Source organism: Xenopus tropicalis, chromosome 1 (assembly GCF_000004195.4).
Source record: "Xenopus tropicalis strain Nigerian chromosome 1, UCB_Xtro_10.0, whole genome shotgun sequence".
In the NCBI taxonomy this organism is placed as follows: domain Eukaryota; kingdom Metazoa; phylum Chordata; class Amphibia; order Anura; family Pipidae; genus Xenopus; species Xenopus tropicalis.
Genome location: NC_030677.2, coordinates 83,815,310 through 83,840,350, shown reverse-complemented (window position 1 = coordinate 83,840,350; position 25,041 = coordinate 83,815,310). Strand labels below are relative to the sequence as shown.

The 25,041-nt window shown below is 39.7% G+C and overlaps 1 protein-coding gene across 4 annotated transcripts in view; it reads left to right on the top strand.

Moving 5' to 3' along the window:
• The window catches only part of rbpms (RNA binding protein with multiple splicing), a 135,800-nt gene extending 123,928 nt beyond the window's left edge, over positions 1–11,872 (top strand). For 2 of the 4 annotated variants that reach the window (XM_031897024.1, XM_018091816.2), the window contains one exon: positions 7,437–7,909. In XM_031897024.1, coding sequence (XP_031752884.1) covers positions 7,437–7,467 — 31 coding nt within the window. In that variant the 3' untranslated portion in view covers positions 7,468–7,909. 4 annotated transcript variants of the gene reach the window in all.
• The last annotated feature ends 13,169 nt before the right edge of the window (positions 11,873–25,041 follow it).

Below are 25,041 nucleotides of genomic sequence, written 5' to 3'. Positions count from 1 at the left end.
CACTCACAACATACACCTCTATCTTCAATTTAAGTGATAAGTTAAGTTTATTAATAATACAATTTGCATACATTTTAGTGCGGCTGCACTTGTGGCTGCATTCATAAATACGCCCTATAATAGTTTATATGGGAAACAGCCACCTTTTAATGGAGAACAAGAGGCAGAAATTATACACTATGCCTATAGTCTCCTTGCACTATGCCTATGCCTATAGTCTGCCTATGCTCTCCTTGACAGCATAGTTTTTTCCACCAAAATATTTTGGATACTTTTCCAAATCTTTAAATCTATATACTGTATATACTCGAGTATAAGCCTAGTTTTTCAGTACCCAAAATGTGCTGAAAAAGTCACCCTCGGCTTATACTGGAGTAGGGTGCCATGGGTCCCTCTAGGCTAGCACCCTCTCTCCTTTGTGTGCAAATTAGGCCACCTGCAACCAGACCCTCCAGTGCCCTGGCCTAGGCTCCCACTAGCAATACTTATTTCCCCTTACATCTCCTATGGGACCGGGTCTGCTGCCGGTTTGCCAATGTGCAATGAGCGTGGGGTAGTACTCATATTGTTTTTGTTGACCCTCTTCTCAGCTTACAGAGCTAGTTTACTGTTTTTCTTTGAAATAAATATTGAAAAACAAATACCCCACTGATGCCTCAATTAATGTAATTTTATTGGTATTTATTTTGATTATTAAAACTTAGCAGTAGCTGCTGCATTTCCCACCCTAGGCTTATACTCGAGTTAATAAGTTTTTCCAGTTTTCTTAGGTAAAATTAGGTACCTCGGCTTATATTCGGATCGGCTTATACTCGAGTATATACGGTAATTTCCCAAAAATGTAACATATGAAAAAGGAACATATAGTTTTATCTGAAAATGTAACTGAAAAGTAGACGTGCTTACAAATGTATTTTAATTTTGCAGGTACCAGGTGTGTGATGGTTGCTGCAGTCTGTCTTGTGGGTATTAATGTTTTTTCTTTGTTGGCCACTGGAGTCTCAGGCTATTCAACACATCAACAGTGCGCTGGTGAGTTGCAAACCCCTGTTAGTAAATCTACTGTATGCTCACTGACTGCACTTCTTGCTCTAATATTATATAACCTATAAGGTTAATGAGTTGGAGCTGAAAATCTGTTATATTTTGTTTTGAGCTATCCACTTGTGTATCGTAATATAAATCTCTTATCTGACTTAGTAGGCACTTACCATACCAGCTGCCAAAGTTGTTCTCACCAGAACTGAGTCTATGTACTTCATATAAGTATATCACTAGCTGCTTCAGGCTGTAGACAAATCAACTGCCTTTTAAATATTAGCACACAGTACCATAACAGCTAAAATGCCTCTTGTGCCATGAGACTAATATTTGAGGACTAGAATATAGTAGATAGGCCCTTATGTACCAGAAAATATTTAAAAAATTCCCAATTTCTCCTCCAATTTACCATGAAATAGTGCTGGATACTGACTCCCACCACAGCTGTTATTTTGGATCCACACTCAATCCACCCACCTCTTTGTCCTTGATGTTATCATACCACCCCAGGATGTCATACCCATCTATTCTTCTTTAGGGGCTGGTAAGAAGCCTTCACAATACACCCGAGAATAAGCTAAACATTTTTCCCTTTTGCCAGTGATTGAATTGCATGGTGACCCATGTTGCTGTGGCATCTGAATGATATGATTCAAGGGGTCCTAGCACTGCCACCTGTATTCTAGTCTGTTGAATGTGAAGTGGTAGATTTAAGCTCTTCACTGGCTGAAAGCTTCCAGAAAATATGCACCATGTACCCTCAGTCTAAGTTTAATCAGGGAATTGAGCATCCTGTAGACATTGCCCAAATTACAGTTTTCATTAAAAGTCACACTTCTTCGTGTGTAATACACTAGGCATAGCAGCAGGCATAATTCTTTATATTTGTTCAGAGCCTTTACAAAGAAATACCTTAACATTATGCCAAAAAACATTTCCCTACTAAGCATAATTCGGCTAAAAGGGTATAGAGGCTATTTTATTATAATTCAGCATCTTCATGTATATATAGACTAGGGGGCTGATTTACTAATCCACGAATTCGAATAGGAAAAATTCGGATTGGAAACAAACATTTTGCGACTTTTTCGTATTATTTGCGATTTTTTCGTCACCGTTATGACTTTTTCGTAAATTGTCACAACTTTTTCGTAGTCGTTACGACTTGCACGAAAAGTCGCAACTTTTTCGTAGCCGTTACAATTTGCTTGTATATTGTCGCGACTTTTTCGTAATGAGCGCTCGTAAACGGCGGGCAAAACTTTCAGACTTTGCATGATTTTGGAAGCCTCTCATAGGGCTCAATGGCACTCTGCAGCTCCAACCTGGCCCAAGGAAAGTCACGATACTGAAGCTTGAATGAATCCAAAACTTTCGTACTCGGCGTGATGGATATAAAAAAGTCGCAACAATTTGCGCAAGTCGTAACGCTACAAAAAAAGTTGCGACAATTTGCGAAAAAGTCGTAACGGCTACGAAAAAGTCGCGTCAATTTACGAAAAAATTGCAAAATACCGATCATTACGAAAAAAACGCATTCGGACACTTTTCGGACGTTCATGGATTAGTAATGTGCCCCTAGGAGTCTATATATATATGAAGTGATAGATTGAGAGTGAGTCTGACGTTTAGGCATAGTTTATGGACACTGCTTTATGAGACCTAAGGGTAATATTAGAAATGGTGCAAAGTTTACTAGTCTAGTAACCCATAGCGACCAATCTGCCGTTCATTTTTAGTTTGTTATTTAGCAGTTCAAAAGCAAACATCTGAACTCTTGCTATTGTTTTCTAGGCCTTGGTAAGTGTAATAATTTTTATTACATTGCCCTGATATTTGTTTGAACTATTCCATACAGAGATTCTTTTTATATTGTGAATATATATTCTCATAGAGCAAATAAAATATATCATACATCCATAGATCCAACACTCTGGCAAAAAAATAATCATTTCAGAGTGGGAAGACCAGGTGCCATTTGTTAACTGTCCAAAGAATACAGTAAATCTGCTTTAAAACAGTAAGACTCATAAACTGTAACATGAAATGGTGTAACCTAATTCAAAATTTGTTATTTGGCTCTGGCCTCTCTATAAAATGACTGCACTACCTGAAATCAGTTGCAGAAAGCTGAATTGTTCCCAGGGGTGGAAAGTCCTGGAACATGTCAGGTTGAAACAGTTGCGTCCAACTGTTTTTTTTTTTAGGCCCAAACTGAGAAGCAAGCTATGAATTCTATGGGACAATCATAGAGGGTTATTCGGTTGGTGATAAAATGTTATATTTGATTTGTTATAGTAAATGTTTGACACATTGCAAGGTGAGGATTATTATGGTTTTTGCCGCTAGACAGATTTGTATTATCCCTTCAATTATTTCTACTTGTTTTTATTAGTGAAGAGTAAATTTTTTTGCCAGGCATGGATTTGCATTGAAATTCCACATTTTGCCATCTGCAATTTTTTTCCCAAAACAGGCACAAAATTTTTAGTTTTTATTCATATTTAGTCCTGATGCCTTGATTTGGATGTAATTGGTTTAAAAAGTAAATGATGCTTTATATAAAGCACCAAGATATTTTACTGTCTTTTTAGAGATTATAGATAAGTCCCTGCCCCAATAGATTTTGCAATCTAAGGACCCTATAACATTCACACGCACTATGTTACTTTTTAACAGATGCCAATTAACCTTTCTTTTTACTTTTGAGGGGTCATTAAGCCTAGGACCGCAGCATTGCAATGCAGCAATACTATAAGCACAGTACTATTTTATAAGTAATGTTATCTTATATGCATAGAACATCCCATTTGTACCTAAAATATGAGGGGGTCTTTAATAAACTGCATAAATACAAATTCAGACACAAACGAAACAGCCCATTGGTTTTTATTAATGTTTAAATGTTTATAAGTCATTAAGGCTTGGTGCTAGACATTGTGGAATGACCATACCTCCCAACATTTGAAAAGCAGAAGGAGGGCCAAAAAGTCTGCTGCGCGTAGCGCGGCAAAATTTTTCAGGCCACACTCACTTTTTGGCCACGCCCCCCATCCAAACAGGCCCATTTTACAAAACCACGTCTGAAAAGCATAACATACACAAAGTGCACCAGAAGACAGACACGGTGGCCCCAATCATTTTATGACATATTGTGGCCCTAAGGATTTCATTATGCACTGTGGCACCTGTGCCAGACATTGGTAGCCAGGGCCCCCTAAAATACTGGTAGCCAGGTGTTATATTTTGCATTGGTGCTAGAGCAGGGACCCACTAAAATATTGCTGGTCCTCCCCCAGTGTCCCCATACTATGGGCCGCTCCCAACTGCAGCATCCTCCCCAACATCCTTCAGCTCCCCCCAGCATCCACCCAACATCCTCCAGCTCCCCCCAGCATCCACCCAATATCCTCCAGCTGCCCCTTACCTTCCTCCAGCTCCTCCCAGCGTCCTCCCCAACATCCTTCAGCTTCCCCCAGCGTCCTCCCCAACATCCTCCAGCTCCCCCCAGCGTCCTCCCCAACATTCTCCAGCTCCCCCCAGCGTACTCCCCAACATTCTCCAGCTCCCCCCAGCGTCCTCCTCAACATCCTCCAGCTCCCCCAGCTTCCTCCCCAACATCCTCCAGCTCCCCCAGCGTCCTCCCCAACATCCTCCAGCTCCCCCCAGCGTCCTCCCCAACATCCTCCAGCTCCCCCCAGCGTCCTCCTCAACATCCTTCAACTCCCCCCAGTGTCCTCCCCAACATCCTTCAGCTCCCCCCAGCGTCCTCCCCAACATCCTTCAGCTGCCCCTTACCTTCCTCCAGCTCCTCCCAGCGCCCTCCCCAACATCGTTCAGCTCCCCCCAGCGTACTCCCCAACATCCTCCAGCTTCCCCCAGCGTGCTCCCCAACATCCTCCAGCTCCCCCAGCGTCCTCCCCAACATCCTCCAGCTGCCCCAGCGTCCTCCCCAACATCCTCCAGCTGCCCCTTACCTTCCTCCAGTGTCTTCCCCAGCATCCCCCTGCTTTCTGCAGCTCCCCCTGCTCCTACCACCATCCGGCTGTGCCCCAGGGCTCTCCTTCTCCTCCTCGTGACGTCACACGCACTTGTTAGTGCCGCAGCTTCTGCACTGTGAAGGCCTTTATGTTAGAACTGAGCAGAGCTGCGGCGCTAAGGGGAGACATGCGTGTGACGTCACGGGAGCGGAGACCTTTAAAAGCGGGACAGATCGGCGGCTATCCGGGACAGCGGGACGGGGTAGCAAAATCGGGACTGTCCCGCGTAAAGCGGGACAGTTGGGAGGTATGAATGACCCTAATATACAAGCATTCTGGATATTTTCCCCTATATGAAGCATTTTCCCTAGAAGTCAGTATAGTTACAGTATCTATAATCTGAATCTAGTAGATTCTAAAGTGCTGCGCAGGCAAGGAAGGGAATATAGAAGTACCACTTATATGTATAAATACACATAAACAGAGAAGGAAAGTTTTAGAGCACAATTTTCTGTGCCATATGCCGTTCTGTAATTAAAAGGAAAAATAAATTGAACAAATTCCATAGTAATTGACTTTATTTCTTTTTACCAAAGAAAAATGTCTGCAGGAAACAGACCTCTCTTTTGTATATTAACCATTTGCTCTTTTTAACCTGAATCTCTTTACTGATGTCTTTGCCATTTTTCATTTACAGTGGTTCTCGAAACCTTTTAAAATGTTCTACATTTTTATATAAATGTGACCTAAAACATCATCTGATTTTCAAACAAGTCCTAAAAGTAGATGAAGAAATCCTAGTGAAAAAATAATTGTTTCAATAGGTTTTCTGGTTATGTATTTATTGAAAAAAAAATGATCCAATAACATATCTGCTTGTGGCAAATGTAACTGAATCGTGCTCTTTTAAAAGGGTTCACAAACTTTAAAGCAACACTGCATATTACAACAATATATATTTGTCATTAACAGGTTAAATACACAATACAGAGAATATCATTGCATAAATGATTGCAGTGAAATCCTCCTTGAATGGGGTAATCCCAGAGAACATGCAGGCCCCAACAAGGCATGACAGCTTTGTGTTTTGTTACAGACTGTATGCTTTAGAAACCTTGACAATGTAAAGCAAGATGCTCTTAAATGGCAAGAGCATTTACCTCATATTTAGACACTGTAAATAATTTGGGATTCCCAGATTGCACATTATTTAGTAATGTTTGTGTATGATTTATACAGTGATTTCACAGGGTCTAAAACATTGGTTTTAAGGTTTATTTATTTTTGAAAGATAATGGGTAATCTGAGTTCAGAGCAGTGACGCCTGTAGCTTTTGGATTCCATATTTGTAGCATCATAGAAAAGCTCTATCAAAGCACTGATTTCCAACAGATGTGCTTATTAAAGAGATACAGATCAGCAGAGCAATGTTATTGTTGGCCAGGAATTGTTTGAAATCATAATCAGGAGAAGAGCAAAAAGATTTACAAAGGCTAATTTTGCAGATTCAAATTACTAATTACTTACCCCAGTCATTATTCTGCCATTTTGAGTCATAATGGTGAGTTTGAGCAGGCAACATAGCTATGTACTATCTTAGTACAGAAATCCATTATCCAAAAAGCTTTGCAATACAGAAGTGCCCATTTTAACCTTATTTAAATGTTTTTTGTATTTGAAAATGTGCTTTTTCCTTGGATTTGATGTTCGCAAAGCTATAATAAATACATATTGATAGCAAATCAATCCTATTTTCGACCTGATTTGCTAAAATCCATCTTTGTGCCCTTGGCACCTCCTACTCAAGTTGTCCCAACAGTTTGGCTTCAGTTCCTTATCCTACAATGCCTTAAATGCTTCTATTATTTCTGTCTGGTCTATACAGAGCCAGGGCAGGTAGAGGGCAAGGCAAGGGTGGCAGAGTCTGCACTCCCCACTGCAATATACATTTATTGCCCCCCCCCTGTTTTCCAAAATTGATCTACCCTAGGCAAATGCCTATGCAGACTTCTGCTAGTTCTGCCTCTGGGACTGTTAATCACAGAACATGCAAGGAGATAAGCTCACTACTAATACAATGTTTCAGTGGTAGGAAGTATCAGGGAAAGCAGTGGAATCTTAAGACACAGACAGGCAGTTTTCAATAGCAATTATATTTACATATTGCTTCACAATGTATTTAGGAAAAGTTGTGTAGCTGAACATTTCATTGCGCATGCGATATGCGGATTAACGCATGCGAAATGACTTTGATGAATCAGTACTTATTTATTGCATGCTTTTTAACGCAAAAAAAGCATGCGATACGCGGTATCAACCTTTAGTGAATCGGCCCCCATGGAGGAAATTTACTTTCTAATTGATGTACCTTACTTATATCAGTGGTCACTGACATTTAATTTCTTCCTCCTTTAGGCTCACGGACCACCATTTATTCCATTTATGATCCCTTCAAGACATTTCCACAGCATCTATCACACATCTGATTTACACCCAATAGAAGAAGAAAGAAAAGAACGTGAAACTATCCAACCTTTGTACACTGTAAAGAACTGCAGAGTGCCTTATGTGAAAGCTTGGCTACCAAAGCATTGCTACCCAACATATGCTTTCAGTCCTAAGCCAACCCTTTGAGAGCATAACTGGTAAAAGCAAGCAATGTCCTACCCAAGCAATCTTACACTGTAAGACACACTAGTTTGTGCTACAAATTTTTATGGCTTGTAATTAAAAAAAAATCTATTTTTGTTTGGATTTTTTAGCCGCATGTGATATGCATGTTTAAGATATTGTCTAAAAGCATACAAAAATGCAAAGAATTGTATTTAAGGAATAGATATTTTGCCATGCTATTTTTGTTAAAATGAGCTGTAAATATTGAATACACATGTGTGTGCTTTCCAGTATTACCTAGTTTTATGCCAATTCATAGCAACAGTAATTAGAGGAAGATTATTCCAAACAGCATTTGGTGAACGTAATGTATCTTTTGGGGAAAAATGTATTATTTTAAGGGAATTTTCTATATGCAGAAGGCCTTTCATATTTTGCACAGATAGTACAGAAACGATCATGTAGTTAATATTACAGATCTCAAGTAGCTTGTAAAATAAGATAAGTAATGTTTAAGGGCTCTGGCACACGGGGAAGATTAGTCGCCCGCGATTAACTCCCTGTTCGCGGGCGACTAATCTCCCCGAGTTGCCTAGCCCTGCCATCCCACCGGCGAACATGTAAGTCGCCGGCGGGATGGCAGACGCGGCGGGGCGATTTCCGGAAGTCGCCGAAAAAGACTCGCGAGTCTTTTTCGGCGATTTGCGCGAAATCGCGCCGCCGCGTCTGCCATCCCGCCGGCGACTTACATGTTCGCCGGTGGGATGGCAGGGCTAGGCAACTCGGGGAGATTAGTCGCCCGCGAACAGGGAGTTAATCGCGGGCGACTAATCTTCCCCGTGTGCCAGAGCCCTAAAGCAGGAGCATCAAAATCTGCCTCTGGCTTTGCTGTGATACTGGGAATCGGGCCATTAGTTAGCTACATTTTTTATTTTTGCTGGTGAGCACCACCAATTAGCTAGTCTGGCCAGTTAAAGTATAGGAATAAGAGCAAAAAATCCCAGTATGCATATACTTTGCAGATCAGTCAGCCAGACAGATAAGGAAGATTGCTTTTAGAGAAGGTTTTTCCCTTTGTCAGAATTACCTGGTTATATTTTTTGAAGACACTGTCCCTCTAAAAATAAGCATTTGCCTAGTTCTTATACAGTCCAGACTAGTAGGTCCTGGCATTTCATATACAGGCTCAAAACAGCCCCCGCCCCCACCTATGGAATCTTACAGTAGCCCCTCTGCCATTTTCCAGTATCCAAATTGCCAGTCTGGAACTGGTTCTTTTGCACCATTTTGGAACCCCAGTTTCTTTTTTCTGTGCACTTTTTTCTACAAGTTTGGACCAAAGTAAAAATTGCCTTATAAGTCACTGTTATGCTGTTCTGTGTGATTGTGGAGGTAGCCGCGATGATCTTCAGCTCCCAGCAGCTTCCAACTGCAAATAAGATCAAGTAGAATGAAGAGGCTGACATATCTGCTGTCTTACACACAGGCCTTTTTATGCATTTATCGCAGGTTTGAGATGCAGGTTTGAGTGCACCTAAACACATCAGCTATTTGATTCCATTATATTCTGCCTGGTTGTACTCAGTGTTCAGAGTTGCAGTTTATGGCATTGGCATTTCGCACTTAGGTGTGTTTTGATGCACTTAGCATGCATTAAAAAATGTATGAAAAAAACTGTGTATGTTAGAGCCCTAAGCATGTACTTACTAAATAAAGTACATACTGTATGTCAAGCCTACCCATAATGACAATTGAGCAATTTTGGGAGACATTTTTGAGGGAATTTAATAAAAACCTTAAAAAAAAAATGCTTAAATTTGGACAAAAATTCTGTTAATGATTTTTATTAGATTCTTATATTAGTCACCAAGGTTTTTTGTTGTTTTAAAATTATAGTGACTTGTAACCCTGCTTTACGCTATTGCCAGGAGCAAATGGGCAGTGCCAAACCTACAGATAAGCTGCAGGCAAAACACTAATAAGGCAGATTTATCAAAATTACAATACATCATTTTTTTAAAGAACAGAATGTGATTTCACTGAATTTGAGTTGTTTTCTCACAATTTTAAGTTTTCAAGTTTCAAGTTCTTACATAAATAAACGAACATTCGAGATTTAAAAAAAATTATTAAAATTCAAATTTGATGTTTTTTTTCATCTGCCTCTTTGTCCCTAAAAATCTATATCTTGGGCAATAAAGCTCTTTTTGTCCATTTTAGCATACTGTGCTAAGGAATGAACTAAGGGAAAGAACTAAAAGCTTCGTAAATTGATGGCGCTATAGAAATAATAATAACTAAGGGTAGAACTCTGAGATTGTTTCATTTTTATTTGCTCTCCTTTTTATGCCTTTCAGTCAGGACTCAAATTTCAAGTGTGTGCTTATTTATGTGAAAGGAGACCATTCAAATTCAGTGAAATCTTATTTTACCCTTCATATTGAATGAGTTTGGCAAATTTGAAATTTGTCTCAAAATCATCGTTTATTATTCAAATTTTTTGTTTAATAAATAGCAAATATTCAAGCTTCCAGAAACCAAATGTATAATTGTTTGCTGTGAAAACCGTGAATCATTGTAAAAAAAAAAATGGAATGTTGATAAATCTGTAAAATTCAGGCATTTTTCAACAACACACCTCTCATACACGGCACACCTTTCAGTTAACTTAAAGCTCTATGGCATGTTTTTGGAAAAAAGGTGATCATTTATACTGATTAGTAATTCAGGGTAAAGTCATGCTCAAATATACATATTTGGACTAAATCAACAACAGGTCCTTTATTTTTCCTGTGCATGTCCATTTATGCGGTGTCCATGTAGAGGACTGTTACGCAATCTTTATTATTGCCAAAACAAAGCATTTTCCGGAAATGCCCTTTTCCGAATAGTGAATAATACTAACTGGCTTCCCTAGACAGGTACATTTTGGTAACCAAAGCAAAGCAAACAAATACCACACTAACTGCAAGGTTCACCCTTGTGTGACTGAGGTGGGTTAAAGCCATACTTCATGGTTGTGGACACACCTCACTCTGTATGCATTAGCATGCAAAGTTGGCTGCACCTGGGGCCATATGTATATGCTTATGCTACTAGAGGAAAGAAACCTCTGGAACAGGGAATGGACTTTGTGCGGATGTGCAGGGGTTAAACTCAGGCATTTTCTCTATGCAGATTTGATGGTCAATAGAAATGAATGTTATCTGTGCTGGAATGTTTGGCTACTTTTCAGTTCTCTGAAAAATATGTTTTATATTGTATTTAATATGTTTGTATGGTACTACTTTATATAATGCTGAAGGATTTTAATAGGAAATTAGAAGCTATTTGTTCCATATGTACTAATTTTATATGCTGTAATGTAGCTTCTATGTGCTGAAGAATGGATACAGATTTTAAATGAAAGCTTCTCATAATGCAGAGCAATTGTAGCGCTGCTGGGAAATAACCACTTTACTAGAAAAGATATTTTCACGTCGATAATTCCTTTATGGCTCTAATACAGCAGTGGAAGCCCCTGTGATAGCCATTAAACCTGAGTTTTCAGCATCCAACCATGACTAGTATATAGTTGTCAAAAGTGGGTATATTTAAGGGTAGTAATATTGGCTGAACAAAGTGCTGGGGAAGTTGAGTGGGACTGACATCTGCTTGTGCCAACACTCCACCCAGCTGACAACACTAAGGTTAAAGATGAAGGAAAGGTATATCCCATGGCTGGTATCAAAATGTTAGGGCCCACCTCCCAATGATTATACTTGCTTACCTGCACCGGCTTAGGGTACTACTGCAGGATTTCCACTATACAGTACACATGTACTGGCCTGGGGCTGCATCAAAGAAGTGGAAGAAGTGCTGCAGATGTACCCCAGGCTGCTGCAATTTTCAGCGAACAGAAGCACTGGGCTGTCAGTTGAAAAAATTATGATCATTGCGGAGTGTCCCCCAAAATAATTATACTTTTTCTGCTTTAAGTGTACCCCCGTGCTAGCCAGACACAGGATGCTGATAACACAAAAGGTGGCTGGTATAGGAACTAATAGCTGTATGTTTAGATTGTCTTGTTGTTTTTTAACTCCGGGAATGTCATGAAAGTTTTTCTCCAGCTGCTGTTGAATTACAATTCCTTTAGTCCCTGTATATTACTCCCTGACTGTTGAAAAGAAGTTGGTTGGAGAACCCCACTTAAATATGAAAAATAAAATGTTTTGTATGCATGTTTTATTTTCATATTACACAGAGAGTTATGTACTGCTGTTCAGCCATAAAATTATTTCTCAACATATAATATTTTTTCAGAATAATTGGAGCTTTTTTATTGCTTTAATTTACTTAAAAATGTCCGTAATGCCATAGCAGTTGTCCTCCATCAGCAAAATCCTGTCACTGGTAATGATGGGAAGGTCACAGTTTGAACATCCCTGAGTTAAATTCAAGTGAAAGGGAGATTAAAGCAAGAAGCAGCTTACCTGGTTTACTGGCTCATGTATAAATGGGAGGGCAAAGCTCATAAAAAAGGTAAAAAGTAATTTGACACCCCACCTCCTACCCAGGTTGTTCCTCTGTGCTCATACGCGCAATGTATTGTCCTTCTGGAATGCAAATAGTCGTACCTTTCTCACTGTACAGATTACTTGAGAGGTGTCACTTGGCCCAGAAGTCAGCGTCCCTCAGAGAACTTCACCTTTGGTGCTTAAAAGTTTTTCACACAACTCCTAAAACTAAACCAAGCCATTTCTTTCATTAACCAGGAACTGGAGTGCCCCCTTGGGTAGCAATACCTGCAGCTAAACATTTTCAGTCTTGCACATCAGCTTGGACCTTACAGAACAGCTTCAACTCAGGGATGTTGGTGGGCTTTCTTGGCATGGAACCTGCCTGCTTGAGGCCCTTCCACAACATATTACATTACATTACATTAACATTTATTTATAAAGCGCCAACATATTCCGCAGCGCTGTACAATAAGTGGGTTACATACATTGGACATACAGAGTAACATATAAAGCAATCAATAACCGATACAAGAGGTGAAGAGGGCCCTGCCCAAAAGAGCTTACAATCTACAAATCTATAATGATTAGACTTGGCAGCACCAAAATATTTACTTTTTTCTGTAGCCATTCTTTGGTAGATCGATTTGTGTATTAGGGTTGTTGTCCTGCTGCATGACCAATTTTCTCTTGAGCTTTGGAAGTTGCTTGTACAATTTAGAATTCATAGTTCCATTAATTAATGGCAAGCCATCCTGGTCCAAACAGCAAAGTAGGGCCAAACCAAAGTACTACCACCAGCATGTTTCACAGATGGGATATGGTTCCAATGCTGGAATTAAATATTTGCCAAAATTAACAGATTTCATTCAAGTTTTGTTTTCATCTCATTTGTCCATAGAACATTTTTCTAGCCATCTCACTTTTCCAAGTCGTCTTTATCAAACTGTAGGTTGTCAGCAATTATTTTGTTTGATAGGAGTTGCTTTTTCCTTGTAAACCTGCATTGCGTTAACAATGGAGGTTCTCAGAAACCCCCTTTGTTCAGGCCATCACACACTTTCACAAACCTGTGTTGCTAAGATTAGACTCAAATCTCTATTCCACTCTCACACCTAGTTATTATCCCATTATCCCCTAAGTGTCTTTGGAACAAATAGACTGATCTACTATATTATTTTTTTTAGTGTGCTATTTTGCTTTTGTATTTGAAGAGGACCACATTGTGTATAAATAGGATGGGCACTTGTATGTGTTTAAAGTGTAACTGAATGTAAGCTAATTTTTGGCAATGTTGAACTAAAACGATTACGTGACAAAGCAAATTCCTCCCCCTGCCCCAGAGACACAACTGTAATTTAAAATGATGTAAGTTAAATAGTGTAACCCCAAAGTAATCTGTGACCCTTAGTGTAATACCCATACATTTGTCACTCATGATGTGTGAACCAAAGGTGAATTTTCTTTAAGAAAATACTAATTGTGTCTATAGCAATACTTTGTGTTCTTTGTTTCATTCTGGTTTGTACTTGCCACTATTTGCATTATTGAAATGTGTTCTCTTCATTATAACCAAATGATAAAGATTCTCTCTAAACTAATCCCCCTAGATGGTATTATATTCAGAGTTTTTCCTTGCCAAGGGCATTTCCCCTAATCTCTCATCACCCTCCTCTCCATGCTCCACTAATGAGCGCCTCTGACATCATGTAGGGCTAGCGTGTCTGGTTACCACTGCCACCCAAATGTGGCAAGTTGAACCTTGACAGTGGATGCTTTGGAGCTTTAGTGGAATGGATACGGTGTAAGACAAAATGTTGTGTTGCATACATGTGACTAAATTAAAAACAGTGTAAAGAGGTGCATATTTACTAAAATTAGATATTTTAGACTGTTACATTCACAAGAAACATAACAATAATCAGACCTTGTACAGGACCAGTGCACTTAAACTAACATATCTGTACCAGTTGAGAGCTTCATAAAAAAAAATTGCTAGCTATACTTTTAAAAAGATGGTTGGCTAGTTTTATTGGCTGACATATTGCCCTCCCATAAGCTTGTATATGGGGCCACATAGAGAATAGATGTTACTGGGCTCCACAGGAAATTCCAAAGTCCAAAAACATTGTTAGGTTGTCCTATTCAACCAAGATATATTGAAATTGCTCAATAATTATGGTCTTACTGGCCCCTCCAAACTCCTGGGGCCCCCTGCAACCACAGGATCTGATTCCTCTGTAGTTATGCCCCTGATCGTGGGCATTCTTATAGTTGGCACATAAAGAAGATTTTGGCTTGATACAAAGCTTGCCTTAATAACAGTGTCTACAAAATGGTGCCTGCCTTCTTGCTGTGATTGTGTAATTACAAGACTGAAGGAAGCATGATTTATATTATTTATATAGGATATAAGTGAAGTTTATTTTGCTTGACAAACACAATAGAAAAGAATTTGGGATTAGGTCGACAGGACAGGCCCCCTTTAAATAACCAGTACTGTATAGCCAATGTTTCTACACTGTTTCTAATAAGTCAGCTTCATGTGTCAATACTTGTTCTTAAAGGAATACTGTCATAGGAAAACAAGTTTTTTTTTCACATCAGTTAAAAGAGCTTCTCTAGCAGAATCCTGCATTAAAATCTGTTTTTTAAAAGTGCAAACAGATTTTTTTATATTTAATTTTAGAATTTCACATGGGGCTAGCCAAATTCTTCATTTCCCAGGGTGCCACAGCAATGTGACCTGTGCTCTCATATACTTCAGTTACAATTTATTGCTGAGCTGCAAGTTGGAGTTATATCACCCCCCTCCCTTTCCTTTCCAGCAGCCGATCAGCAGAACATTGGGAAACTAGTAAGACAGCAGCTCTCAGTAGATATCATAAAAGTACTCAGTAGTAAATCCAAGTCCAGCGACTCCCCCAGTTACATGGGAGTAGGAGAAGCAATAGGTTACCTGAAAGCAGTTCTAATTAGTAGTGCTGGCTCCTTCTGAAAGCTCAGACTCAGGCACAATGCACTGAGATGGCGCCTACACACCAATATTACAACTAAAAAACCTACATTTGTTGGTTCAAGAATAAAATGTTAAATGATAGAGTGAATTATTTGCTATGTTAACAGTGCAATTTAGAAATAAAAAGTATACCATAAAAATCATGACAGAATCCCTTTAATGATAAGTTTAGGGAGATTGGTAGGGTTAGCGTTGATGGGCTACATTAATACAGATTCCTTGGCAGGCATGGAGCACCAGCTTCCTTTCATTTTCTTATTCATGGGTTTAATTTAGTAGAGGATTATGGTTGTTTCTGGGGGTTAAGATATAAGCCACCTGGCTACCCCAGTGCCCCACCCAGCACTGGGTTTACAAGAAGTTCTAAATACTACTGACTATATATTGCTCACAATTCCCCTGGTCAGATAAAGCTGGGAAAATGTTCTGGACCCTTAAATCAAATTTGAAGGGGGCTCATTCATTTTTTACCATTTCACATATTCCAAGCAAAAGTAACATAGAAAAATATTTTTATCTTTAGCCTATTGCCTCTTTAACATATACCTATTGGCTCAGTCTAGCTTGGCTTAATTAGCTTGCATCCTACATTGCTGACAGAAAGAGCCAAGCCAAATATGTGCAAAATCTGCTTATACTTTTAATTATCTTAGTGCTTCTAAAGTAAACAGTTTCAGTTAAGTTTACTTATAAGGTTTACATACCTGTTAATACAGGTATGTCATAAAGCATTACGATATATTGGTGTTCATATATTGTAAGCTCACACTCTTCCACTGCAGCAGAGATGGCTAGCCTGTGGCCCGCGAGAAGTTGGGGTAATGAGAGTTGTAGTTGAACAACATCTGGAGGGAGTCAGGTTGCATATTCCTGCGCTACAGCATGAGACCTGTAATAGGTTCCTTGTGTTAATAGATGTAAATACAGGATGTAAGAACAGTTTAACAAGCTGCACAACATATTCTGCAAGATCAGTACGAAGAGTATGTAGTATTTAAATGTTGATGGTTTCTTACATTGTTAAGTAACTGGTCCTTTAATGATAATGTTAAGGCGCTAAATGCCACATACATCACCACCAGTGTTTGCTGGTTTCCATTCCAATACTGTAAGTAGCAATATATACTGAAAGGCAGCAAGGGGGCTGATGTTTTTGTACAGCTGCTCATTTGTTTGTTTTAAATACTTATGCCAAAAAACAAATTGTTCATGAAGCTTTGAAGATGTTTAAAGGTACTTTTCTGTTGTTATTTTAAAATAAAATATATTATTGTATTGACATTGTTAATTTGACATTTTTTAATCAAGAATGTTTCAACAATAAATAAATTCAATGGACAAGGAATAAGCACATTTAGACATGATATCCACTGTCAGGGTGAGAGGCAGAAAATAAAAAGTAATGAATTATAAAGTAACTTGCCCAGACAGGTTGCTGAAGCAAGGACTTGTTCTTAGGTCCCTGATGCCCACATCACTGGCCCTTGCATAGAAGTGGAACAGAGGCTTCAGGCACTGTGGGACTGGTGGCAGATGGGGGATCTGACAAAGGCTGCTTATGTATTTTGAATTGACCCACTTGACATATATATATGATCTGTAAATGTGATTTCACAGTTAAACCAAGGATGCCCAACATGCAGCCCTCCAGATATTCTTGCATTGCAACTCCCAGCATCCACTGACCAGCTAAATGTTGCCAAGAGCATTTTGGGAGTTGTAGTCTAATAATAAGCCAGGATTCCTAAGTTAAAGGGAACATTCCTGCATGGTAGTTGCCCACTGCCAGCTTTGCTTGTTTAGCTGTAACATTCCTAACTATTCTGGGAGCTTCCTTGACCCCTCTCCTCCTCTGGTGCTGGAAAAAGGACAACACTGTTTATCCATCTGTCACAGGGGATTGTCAGGATTGTGTAAACACTGGCATGATGGCTGGGTGACCTCAGCATGCACATAAACAACATTGCCCTAAGCAGTCTAGATATCTCTTTTATTCTCTTACTTGTTTATTACTATAATCCATTCTACTTTTAGTTTTTGGACCTGTCATCTACTCCCACTTCAGCCTTGAGCACTGATACTTTACATTCTTTTAACCTTGATATAAAACCAATTTTATTCTCTGTTGCTGCAGAGGACATTTCATCTTACTCAAAAAGTATATATAAAATAGAAATTATGACAACAGAAAGATAATTGTACAACAAAATTGTACAACAAGAAAGAAGCGGGCATGTCGTTTTCCTCTGTCCTATGCTACAGCGCCCTCACCAAATGCTGTCATGGAAGCAGGGCTACATTAGTGCTAGAGAGTTACTATTTATTGCACTTGTGGTTTGCATTTTAATCTTATATTAAAGAAACAGGCATATTTTGTCTATATAAATCGAAACATGAGTGGTGTCCAAGGGAAAAATTGTTTGGGTTTTTTTTGGGGGGGGGGGGCAATGCTTACTTCTAAACGGATGTGGTGAGTGTAGCAAGCAAGGTTCTTTAATCTCAATGTCTCAATCTGCAAATACAGACAACCTTATTTTTTCTTTTCAATCTATGCAACTAATGAACTTGTTGAAAGGATAAGGCATGGTACTGATCTTACAAATTTATCCCAGTTGTATTAAACTTAAACCATTCCTATGGTCCCACAGTTTATACAATGTCTAACATAATATATGTTTTAAGAAATATTTTTGATGCAAGTAAAGATTTTGTTTGTTGCTCTCTGCAGAGGTCACCTTTAATATCTATATTCCAATAAATAATGAATAGCAGAGCTCTTCAGTTTAGAAAAGATTTATACGATTGGCATAGAAACACAAGGGGGGAAATTCACAAAAGTGGTGATATTGAGACAAAATAAAAGTGGAGATAGATTTGTTGGAGTTTCCACCTAATTCACAAACCTCTATCTCCACTTTTGTGAATTTGTCTTTTAAACAGACAGTTTTCAGATTTGGTCATTTTCCCGAAATTTTTGTTATGAATTTGCCTTTAGCTCTTAGTAAATCTGTTGGTGCCATCAAACCCAGTCCCACACCTACAGGAGCCTTGGGGGAAGGAATTTACCTGCAGGATTTTGCATTTCATTTGCCATTTGTCTTTTCACTTTGGGGCATTTCCTAAGGGGTAATTTTAGTTTGCCCAGGGAAACTATACATAATTTTTTTCAGGACAATCTGGGCTTTATAATGTTTTCTATATTTCTGTGTAATTCCACTTCTGTAACAAGATTTAAGGGTCTAAATCCCTTCTTCTCTAGCCCCTACTCATTACTGGTCAGCAGCAATCCGGCCCCCACACCAACATGCCCGGTCAATAGAGGTCCAACAGGACTAGGGCCCAGCGGGTTTTTATCCAGTGCCCTGTTGGGGCCAGTCCAACCCTGTACCCCAATATCCCAGTTTGGGTGCCAGTGTGTATGTGCTGTTTGCTGATCACCAAGATGGCGGCTGGGAACAGGTGAGGGGCAATGCTGTCGGGCAGCTCTGTAGTTCTGGACATGCTATGAGGGCACAGATAAGTTGGGGCTAATGTCAGTGAAGTGATTAAAGAGGGGGCACTGCTGCTTAAACTAAAAATTTTCCTGGGAGGCTTTACTTTTCCTTTCAATAAAAATGTTTACAATATATTCACACAAAATGTTATTATTGTCTCATTGATTAAGCTAAAACTAGTATAATCATGCAAATGTAAGGTAAAAACCTTTTAAATATAAGATAAAAATGTTAATGAGGCTTTTTGCACCTAGGGTTAGACAGAAACTTGTCCCCTAACAATAGGCTGCTAATCCCCATTAATATGTTAATGATCCCCCAATGGGGCCCCCTACCTTAGGTGTGAAATGGAGACTGGGTGAAACCAAACAAAACAGAAGAGCTTAGAACTGGTCTGACAGAGTTACACTGAGCTTTACTCCATTTTGAAAATGTCGGGAAAAAATATCATTAAAACGTCGTATAAACGACAAATTCACAAAAGTGTCTGTAAACTGTCTTTCTTTCACCAAAAACGGAAAAGTGGCGGTTGAGTCAGAATTTAGGCGGATTTCTGTTTGTGAATCTGGAGAAAGTGTTTTCCACCACTTTTACTCCAAAAAAGGGCCATCTCCACTTTTGTGAATTCCCCCCAATGCGTTAGGTCTGAAACATTCAGTGCAAGCATCACAACGTAGTATAGGTATCTATAAACTAGACGCATTCTGCTAAGAAAAGAGTGAGACAAATCCCTAATGCTACAAAGGAAAGCTTGTCAGCTGGTTACAAGGAATGTTTGGAAGCTGTGGTTTATACACGTTACATACACGTTACAGTATAATCTTTCCTGGATGCAGGAAAGATCGTTCTTCCACTCCACTAACAGTAAGAGCTGAATCAACAGATGCATGTAGAAACAATGTAGTTCTGCCCCTATCTGATGATACAGCATAAACCAACTGCCGATTTTCATCAAAATTTTCCACCTTGGCTGATCACAGAGACAACTGATATCCAAGGCTTTTGTGGATAATGGTCACTTTGTCAACCCACCATACACGCACTGAATATTGTACGTAATATCGGTCCATGCTTGAGCACCTTAGGGGGGTGCTGCAAAAACATCACGTTTTACTGCAGAAATGTAACATTTAAATGTGTTCCAATGTTCCATACTGATGTTATATTAACTTACATTAACTTCTTTTTTAAAAAAACACTGCACTCCTATCAAATTTGTAACAAATATTAAAGGTATATGTTGCCGTAAAATGCTTTTAGCTCCTAAGGAATTACATATATAAAATCCCAGTTTGCATGGGGCAATAACAGCAATAGATGCTTGAAATCTGATAGAAAGGTTATCCCAGTAAAAAGAGGTGAACAAATCATGAATAAAAGGAAAACTGCTGCATGTAATAGCTATTTCCAACTACTAACAAACTCCCAGAACAAACCTCTGCCAGGTTCACCTCCTACAGGCAGCATAGGGCAGGCAGAGTATGGCACACACAGGCAGCATAGGGCAGGCAGAGTATGGCACACACAGGCAGCATAGGGCAGGCAGAGTATGGTACACACAGGCAGCATAGGGCAGGCAGAGTATGGCACACACAGGCAGCATAGGGTAGGCAGAGTATGGCACACACAGGCAGCATAGGGCAGGCAGAGTATGGCACACACAGGTAGTACTCTGCCTGTGTGTGCCATACTATGCCTTCCCTATGCTGACTGTGTGTGCCATACTCTGCCTGCCCTATGCTGCCTGTGTGTGCCATACTATGCCTTCCCTATGCTGCCTGTGTGTGCCATACTCTGCCTGCCCTATGCTGCCTGTGATACCATTTAAAGCTTACAAAAGGGGGCCATACAGAGGGGGGATGCGGGCCGCCAGTTGGACAGCACTGAAACACTGTATTGTTCCATCTTCTATCTATTCTAACGACACCAGCTGATAGCTTATAGTAGCCTCAATGTAACAATTTGTGGTTCTAACACTATAATTCCTGTGTGAATTTCATTACAATGGTGTAACTATAAGCCATTGGAACCATATACAAAATAGGTTTGTGGCCACCCCTGCTTATTATATACAAACATGTACCTGTTACATTAGTAACCCATGTTTCCATCCACATCCCTTAACTCTTACATGAGTTATTATGTTAAGTTGAAAAACCCAACATACTGTTCTTCGACTTTTTCTTCCGATTCTTCTTATTCTTTGTGCCCCCCATTTTCTACATTTTGCTACTCCCCAAACTTGAATCACATAGTCATGGAGTCAGCCTGAATGAAAATATTATATTTTTGGATTCCCAAAAGTGGGTGGAGCTATGAACAGCCATTCAGATTTGGAAATTCAACCTGCTGCATGTATATCTTTATTTATAAAGCACTATTCATGTACGCAGCGCTGTACATTTTCACAGTATTAACACCAGGATCCCCAAACTCTTACAGTTGGTCACTAGGGGACTGCAGTTTTAGGTTTGAAAAAGTGGACGGAGCAACCAACAGCCAATCAGATTTCACCTATTGAAGTTTAATGGTTTAATGCCAGGGTTCCCAAACTTTGCACAGTTTGTCACTGGGTGACTACATCCAAAGTTTAGAAAAGTGGGTGGAGCCAACAACAGCTCATCTGATTTCACCAATAGACTTTCCTTGGTTTAAATTTAAACTGCTGCCGCTCTTTAAATATTAATACTAAATCACTGGGTAACTTAACTGTCCAAGAATAAATAATACAAATTAAATTAACTAAAATGATTATATTCATAATCATAAAAAGATGAATGTGCTTTCTTATCACAGTCTCACTATAGAATAATAGGCACATTGCGCCATTGTAAATTTAAGATTAAATTAATGTGTATAATACATCATCAATACAGGATAATGACCAACATTTTGATCCCCTCTCAAACTGGTGGAACACCCGGAAAAAATCCTGGTGGGCCTAGCCGGCCCAGGTCCGCTCCCTGCTGCCTTGAACTTGTGTCTAATAAAACCAGATGTGACACGATGTGCATGCGTGCACACATATGCGTTGGGCTTGCTGGCTGCAAGTACAGAATCAGGGTGCGTCACTGGGGTGGGGGCCCTCGGGGTGGCAGCCACGGTGGGCCCCGGACACCCCAGTCCAACCCTGGAGCCATGACAATACCAATTTTTTTTAGCTGGGCAGGTTTCTAAACTGGTCCCATCAGTGACTTCTACTTACATGTGACTTAAGCCAATGTATAGAAGCCATTTTTATTTATCTTAATTCTTCTTGCTTGTTGATAAATCATATACAGTGGCTTGCAAAAGTATTCGGCCCCCTTGAACTTTTCCACATTTTGTCACATTACAGCCACAAACATGAATCAATTTTATTGGAATTCCACGTGAAAGACCAATACAAAGTGGTGTACACGTGAGAAGTGGAACAAAAATCATACATGATTCCAAACATTTTTTACAAATAAATAACTGCAAAGTGGGGTGTGCGTAATTATTCAGCCCCTTGAGTCAATACTTTGTAGAACCACCTTTTGCTGCAATTCCAGCTGCCAGTCTTTTAGGGTATGTCCCTACCAGCATTGCACATCTAGAGACTGAAATCCTTGCCCATTCTTCTTTGCAGAACAGCTCCAGCTCAGTCAGATTAGATGGACAGCGTTTGTGAACACCAGTTTTCAGATCTTGCCACAAATTCTCGATTGGATTTAGATCTGGACTTTTACTGGGCCATTCTAACACATGGATATGTTTTGTTTTAAACCATTCCATTGTTGCCCTGGCTTTATGTTTAGGGTCGTTGTCCTGCTGGAAGGTGAACCTCCGCCCCAGTCTCAAGTCTTTTGCAGACTCCAAGAGGTTTTCTTCCAAGATTGCCCTGTATTTGGCTCCATCCATCTTCCCATCAAGTCTGACCAGCTTCCCTGTCCCTGCTGAAAAGAAGCACCCCCAGAGCATGATGCTGCCACCACCATATTTGACAGTGGGGATGGTGTGTTCAGAGTCATGTGCAGTGTTAGTTTTCCGCCACACATAGCGTTTTGCATTTTGGCCAAAGAGTTCCATTTTGGTCTCATCTGACCAGAGCACCTTCTTCCACATGTTTGCTGTGTCCCCCACATGGCTTGTGGCAAACTGCAAATGGGACTTCTTATGGTTTTCTGTTAACAATGGCTTTCTTCTTGCCACTCTTCCATAAAGGTCAACTTTGTGCAGTGCAGGACTAATAGTTGTCCTATGGACAGATTCCCCCACCTGAGCTGTAGATCTCTGCAGCTCGTCCAGAGTCACCAAGGGCCTCTTGGCTGCATTTATGATCAGCGCTCTCCTTGTTCGGCCTGTGAGTTTAGGTGGATGGCCTTGTCTTGGTAGGTTTACAGTTGTGCCATACTCCTTCCATTTCTGAATGATCACTTGAACAGTGCTCCGTGGGATGTTCAAGGCTTTGGAAGTCTTTTTGTAGCCTAAGCCTGCTTTAAATTTCTCAATAACTTTATCCCTGACCTGTCTGGTGTGTTCTTTGGACTTCATGGTGTTGTTGCTCCCAATATTCTCTTAGACAACCTCTGAGGCCGTCACAGAGCAGCTGTATTTGTACTGACATTAGATTACACACAGGTGCACTCTATTTAGTCATTAGCACTCATCAGGCAATGTCTATGGGCAACTGACTGCACTCAGACCAAAGGGGGCTGAATAATTACGCATACCCCACTTTGCAGTTATTTATTTGTAAAAAATGTTTGGAATCATGTATGGTTTTCGTTCCACTTCTCACGTGTACACCACTTTGTATTGGTCTTTCACGTGGAATTCCAATAAAATTGATTCATGTTTTGGCTGTAATGTGACAAAATGTGGAAAAGTTCAAGGGGGCCGAATACTTTTGCAAGCCACTGTATATATATTGACTCATGTACCCCCTATTGTAAAGTATAAGGATATTTCAAGTTGCCAAGGAGTTCCATGACCATATAAAAGCACAAGGCTGATGCTGCTAAAAATACACAAGAGCCATGAATATCCTGTAAATGATATCCTTATAAACAATGCTTATAATTGGTGCCTAGTGATGTAATTTCTGTCACATGATTCACTGAAACCTGTGTATTATAATAATGTACCCCCTGTTGAAAAATATAAGTGTATTAGAAGTCACCTTGGAGTTCAATGACTTGTGTAAAAGCACAAGGACAAAGCTACATTATTATAATACAAGTTTTAGTGAGTCATGTTACACCACTAAGGGGCTGATTTACTAATCCACGAACAGTCTGAAGGCGTCCGAATGCATTTTTTTCGTAATGATCGGTATTTTGCGATTTTTTCATAAATTGTCGCAGCTTTTTCGTAGCCGTTACGACTGTTTCGCAAAATGTCGCAACTTTTTCGTAGCGTTACGACTTGCGCGAATTGTCGCAACTTTTTCGTAGCCTTTGCGCAGAGTACGAAAGTTTCGGATTCGTTCAAGCTTCAGTATCGTGACTTTCCTTGGGCTAGGTTGGAGCTGCAGAGTGCCATTGAGTCCTATGGGAGGCTTCCAAAATCATACAAAGTCTGAAAGGTTTGCCCGCCGTTTACGAGCGCTCAATACGAAAAAGTCGTGACAAGATACGAGCAAATTGTAATGGCTACGAAAAAGCCGCGACAATTCGCGCAAGTCGTAATGGTTACGAAAAAGTCGCAATAATTTACAGAAAGTCGTAACAGCGACGAAAAAATCGCAAAAAATACGAAAAAGGTCGCAAAATGTTTGTTTTCCAATCGGAATTTTCCCAATTCGGATTCGTGGGTTAGTAAATCAGCCCCTAAGTGTCTTGTAAGCACTATGGGGCAGGGACCTCCTTCCTACTGTGTTTCATACCACATGGCACTTATATATAAATATATATATATATTTATTGTATTTATTTATTATATCACTTGTCCTCCCTGTGTGTAATTTTGTATTTTGTAAGACAGCGATGCGTACCCTTGTGGCGCTTTATAAATAAAGTTATACATACAGTACATACATATAACTGATGACATCCCTAAGCACTGTTTATAAGGATATAATTTTTTAGGATATTCACAGCTCTTGTGTATACAGGTATAGGACCTGTTATCCAAAATGTTCGGGACCTTGGGCTTTTCGGATGAGTCGTCTTTCTGTAATTTGGATCACCATGCCTTAAGTCTACTAAAAAGTCATAAAAAAATTAAATAAACCCAATAGGATTATTTATATCTTAGTTGGGATGAAGTACAAGGCACTGTTTTATTACTACAGAGAAAATTTTTTTAATTATTTGATTATAATGGAATCTATGGGAGATGGCCTTCCCTGCATATAAACCAACACTGCTGGGAGGAACAATGTCTATATTATGGAATACATAAGGGCTTAAGATATCTCTTTATAACTTGTGATG